At 34.3% G+C, this 4,492-nt stretch overlaps 2 protein-coding genes and 1 long non-coding RNA gene across 3 annotated transcripts in view; all 3 read right to left on the bottom strand.

Moving 5' to 3' along the window:
- The window catches only part of LOC109580151 (probable serine/threonine-protein kinase drkD), a 2,849-nt gene extending 1,524 nt beyond the window's left edge, over positions 1-1,325 (bottom strand). The window contains exons 1-2 of the mRNA XM_019999703.1: positions 1,100-1,325; positions 3-1,042 (exon numbers count right to left, since the gene is read on the bottom strand). Coding sequence (XP_019855262.1) covers positions 3-1,042; positions 1,100-1,300 — 1,241 coding nt within the window. The 5' untranslated portion in view covers positions 1,301-1,325. The remainder of the gene's footprint in view (positions 1-2; positions 1,043-1,099) is intronic.
- A 258-nt stretch (positions 1,326-1,583) lies between these two features.
- Positions 1,584-1,935, bottom strand: LOC109584107 (uncharacterized). The gene is made up of 2 exons (XR_002185847.1): positions 1,827-1,935; positions 1,584-1,774 (listed from the first exon to the last, which is right to left on the bottom strand). It is a non-coding gene; the product is annotated as an uncharacterized LOC109584107 (long non-coding RNA).
- A 373-nt stretch (positions 1,936-2,308) lies between these two features.
- Positions 2,309-4,387, bottom strand: LOC109584117 (receptor-type tyrosine-protein phosphatase alpha-like). The gene is made up of 4 exons (XM_019999725.1): positions 4,208-4,387; positions 3,639-3,796; positions 3,140-3,275; positions 2,309-2,768 (listed from the first exon to the last, which is right to left on the bottom strand). The coding sequence occupies exons 1-4, from the start codon at positions 4,361-4,363 to the stop codon at positions 2,511-2,513; spliced, it is 708 nt and encodes a 235-aa protein (XP_019855284.1). The 5' UTR covers positions 4,364-4,387; the 3' UTR covers positions 2,309-2,510.
- Between the last annotated feature and the right edge of the window lie 105 nt (positions 4,388-4,492).

Below are 4,492 nucleotides of genomic sequence, written 5' to 3' on the forward strand. Positions count from 1 at the left end.
GCTCCATGTTGTCTTGTTGTTGCGCAACTAGTTGTTCATCTCTGCTTCTGATGGTTTCCTTTAGCACTTGAGTGGAATCATTGAATTTCTTTTCCTTCAATGAAAGAACATTTTGTAGACCTGTGACTCGTGATGATAAAGTTTTTAAATCTGTTGTCATTTGTTCCTTTTCATTCTTTAAATCTTCATTTTCTCTTTTATTAGCAGCATTTTCTTCTCTTAATTCTCGAATAATTCTCTCTGCTACTTTTTTTTCTTCGTCTAGCTTTTTTTCAGCTTCCTCTTTTTCTTGAATTGCATCATTTAGTTCTTTTTCTAATACTGACCTGTTTTTCATTTTTGGAAATTTAGAGATAATTTGCTGAATAAACTGAAGAAATTCAATCATTTCTGGTCTACCAGTAGGATCATCATGAAGACATTGCTTAGCAAAAGGAAGGAGCTCATTCTCTTTCGGAATTTTTTTGGTGTAGCTTGATCTTTTATTCCACTCCGGTTCTTTTTTTAAACACTTCACCCTATCTGGTTCTTGTACAGACTGGTCAGTTGGTTTAGGCAATTGACCAGTAAGTACATGAAGAATGAGACAACCATAAGAGAATACATCTAACTTGTGATCATATACCGGATTATCTTCAAGAGCTTCTGGTGGCATTACCATAGCATTACCAGGTGCTGTAGTGAGGTGATCCTTTTTAAAGGTATCGGCTAATCTTGATACTCCTAGATCTGATATCTTAGCTGAGTATGAAGAGGTCAGTAACACGTTATTAGCAGTGAGGTCACGATGTACAATAGGAGGACGTTTACCATGAAGATAACACAAACCCTTAGCAACATCAAGAAGAATAGAATACTTCATTTGAAGTGGTAGCTCTTCTCTCTCCAGACATTGTGTGAGTGATAAAGGAAGATACTCCATTACTAACATTGGTAATTGTGAACGAGGAGGATAATAGACACCAATTAACTGGACAATGTTAGGATGCCTTTGCTGACTGTGAAGAAGCACTTCATCACTAAATTTCTTTAAATTATGATCCTAAAAAGTATGAGATTGCAGTGGTAGAGTATCTAACGCTAAAATCAGTAATAATACCTGCACAATAGTATCATGAAGCTTCTTAGCAGCACAGGTTGTTCCACTAACTATTACTTCAGTAACAACACCATAAGCTCCACGACCTAACTCTTTACCAGTCTCCTTTAAATCAGGCAATAGTAATGGCTGAAGTTGAGCTCCGTGTTGGGAGTTCATGGAGCCGGAGCCGGAGGGTATGACCGCGTCGTTATGGATCATATACTTATACAGATACTACATACACACATGGATAAGAAACAGGAAGTGATTTTGATGTGGCATATGTATTATGCATGCTCTTGACGCCGGATGTGACTCATAGAGCATAATAATGAATAATCTACACACGTGAATAAGCATGGCCATTAGCAATGAGGACTGATAGTGAGGAGTTTCACTTGATTTTAGCCAAGTTCTCAGTTAGATGAGCTCCAGATGAATACTTCTACCACCAAAGAGATCAAATCACACATTTATTTTGTGATGAAGTTAAAAGGGGATAAAACAAAAGCTCTAGAGACTATTGTTTATTACATCAAACATAATATATTATTTTATATGCCTATAATAATAATTTTAGTCATAATTTAGGTTCAACAGATGCTTTTTGCCATCTATATTTACAAAGTTTCATCAACACCTTCACTCTTTCAGAACTCAATTCATCGTTATCATTCTCGGTTGTATAGTACCCTATAATCATGACAATCAAAAATAAATGTCATTATAACAGTTAAATACTGACTTTCCCTGATGTCGCTAAACATAACAAAGCAGTAATAGCACTCTTGTCTGTCATCTTATAGTGTCTGTGTTGGTATTCTAGCGGTTAATAGTTTATTTACTGAAATATAGGATTCAGCTGCGTCGTTATTGGGTCATAGATACTATGTAGTATCTATGATTGGGTAGGGTGTTGTTCGTTTTTGAAGCTTACAACAGTGATGAATACTGTATAACCAGAGATAATGAATACTACGTTACGTAGTATTAATTATCTATAGTAGGCAACCATGGATGGTATAACTAAAGGTCACTGGAGTGTACCCTCCATTCCCTGACCATAAACAAGTCAGTTTAAACAGTAGTCCTGACCAAATTCAAACCAGTGCCCACTGATGTCCCTGCAGTCCCGTTGTTGGAGCAATACCAATAGCTACTTTGTAAAAGTTCATGAATTATTATAATTAGTTTATGGAGATTCATACTAATAATTGATTAACAATATTAATTTTATTTTTAAGAACTGACACAAATCTTAAATGCAACTGCATGTGAATAGTAAAACATGAAAAGAAAAGAAAAAAGCAAAAAATAAGTGTGGAAAAAACAATGACATTGAAAAAGGGAAAAAGTTGCTATGAGAATAACAAAAAAATAAAATAACAAAAATAATAATAAAATAATAATAATGTTATGATAATAATAGCTAAAGAGCACTCGCTTTGTTAACAGGAGATAGCAATGATCCATTGTCATCATTTGACGTATTTTTAAATGCACTCGCCATTTCAACAGTACTACTGGTCAGACCAGCACTACCCTGGGACGGTGGTGAGCTAGCAGGCGTGGCAGTGGTACGATACACGGATGAGCGACGGTCAACGGAGACAGAGCGAATGCGAGGTAACTGTCCAGTGTTGAGTAGGTAGTCTAATATAGCTTCATAGCAGAAATGATACTGCTCCTGGAGTGATTGATATACAAGGGGCAAGAGAGAGATTAAAATAGGGCAGTGATAAGGAAATCTTTCTTTGGAGATGCATGTTACAACAGTAAGTGTCTGTAAACATATGTATAACAAGAAAGTTTCAATATCATACTCGGGGTTTCCCTCAAAGCATGCTAAGTGGGCTAAACAGCATGAGCTTCATGAGCTGACAAGCACTACAATACAGTACATGGCATTTGGAGTACAGAGACTTGGCCCAATTTTTAAGCAACTTAAAAAACTCGTTAAAAATCCAAATTTGATTGGAATTAGCTCAAACTTGCTATTACAGTGTTAATTTCCCTTCTCCTCCTCCTCTCTCCCTCTCTCTCTCTCTCTTTTCTTACTCTGGTCTGGACCATGGCTGATCTTTGTATTCTGAGTGTCTTTACAGTTTGAAAGAGGTCAATCATTCCTTCAACTGAGTATCTCTCCAGTACAATACCCAACGCTATAAACACACCAGTCCTACCAACACCAGAACTACAGGATGAGACAATAAGTATAATAATAATAATAATAATAATAATAATAATAACGACAATAATGATTAATGATAATAATAAGAATAATGAATTATTGATAATGATGATGTAGTAAGTATATGTACAGTAACTACAAATGGCATAAGATAAAGCTGGAAACTTACCATGTACATGTAGGACACAACCTCAAAATACATGTACATGTACATGTATCTAAATTGCATCGAAAATGTAAGACAAAATCATTCACAAATGCTTTCCAGCTACATGCATACAGTAAACATGTACATCATTATATTGTACATGTAAATGTACATGTACATATGTATGTAGTCATATTCTACATGTACATGTACATTACCTGCACATTACTGTTATTGGTTCAGTGGTTCTTAATGTGATGTAAAGCTCTTGAACATTTTGTATCATTTGAAGGAGAGGGAGGGCAGACACTGGGACTCCTCTTTCAGGCCAACCCAAGAACTGGAAGTGGTGGAGTGTGTAGCTAGCTTCGGGTTGCTATAACATAAAAATAATAAAAAATAAAAATAATAAAAAAATTAAGTAATTAATATATTATTTGTTATGGAAATGAAGCATTTAAAATGAAGTACATATAGCAAATTTTATTATACATAAGCTTTATTAGTTATTATACAATATTATACTATCATATAATAGTTAATTATTAATTATTATTTCAATATTACTTTATTATACAGTACATTGCACAATGCCATGATATACATGTACATGCACATGTATGAGTAAAGCCATAAAAGAAAGAGTTTAAAAATATTCAACCAGCTGTAAGTATGGAACATTGCAAATAGACTTTTAATTATACTAAATCATTTATAAATTATTACATTAAATGCAAATAACTGTAAGGTTATTAGGCCATTAGCAATGGCTGGTTGAATATCTCACCTCTAAGTGTGCTATTTTAAATTGTCTGTGTAGATAGTCAATCTCTTCTTTCTTCTTTATTAGTTCAATGGTGATCTCACCAAACTGTCTGCTCTCAAGGTCGGACCAATAAAGGAAGCTACACTCTTGCTGCTTCTCCTCCAGTTTCGTTAACATTACTAGTAGCAATGAATGAATGAAAAAGAAAGAACGGAATTAAAACTCTTTTTACTTAACAACGTAAAAAATGAATATGTCATTTTTAATGATAATACAATTTTCTTTTGTGAAAGCTGTAAATGTAGA

Source organism: Amphimedon queenslandica, unplaced genomic scaffold, assembly GCF_000090795.2.
Source record: "Amphimedon queenslandica unplaced genomic scaffold, v1.1 AMPQUscaffold_13246, whole genome shotgun sequence".
In the NCBI taxonomy this organism is placed as follows: domain Eukaryota; kingdom Metazoa; phylum Porifera; class Demospongiae; order Haplosclerida; family Niphatidae; genus Amphimedon; species Amphimedon queenslandica.

Coding starts and splice junctions, on each gene's coding strand:
- LOC109584117 (XM_019999725.1), bottom strand. CDS start 4,363: ATGTTAACGAAACTGGAGGAGAAGCAGCAAGAGTGTAGCTTCCTTTAT. Junction 3,797..4,207: donor TTAAAATAGCACACTTAGAG/GTGAGATATTCA, acceptor TTTATGTTATAG/CAACCCGAAGCTAGCTACAC. Junction 3,276..3,638: donor CCAATAACAGTAATGTGCAG/GTAATGTACATG, acceptor CTCATCCTGTAG/TTCTGGTGTTGGTAGGACTG.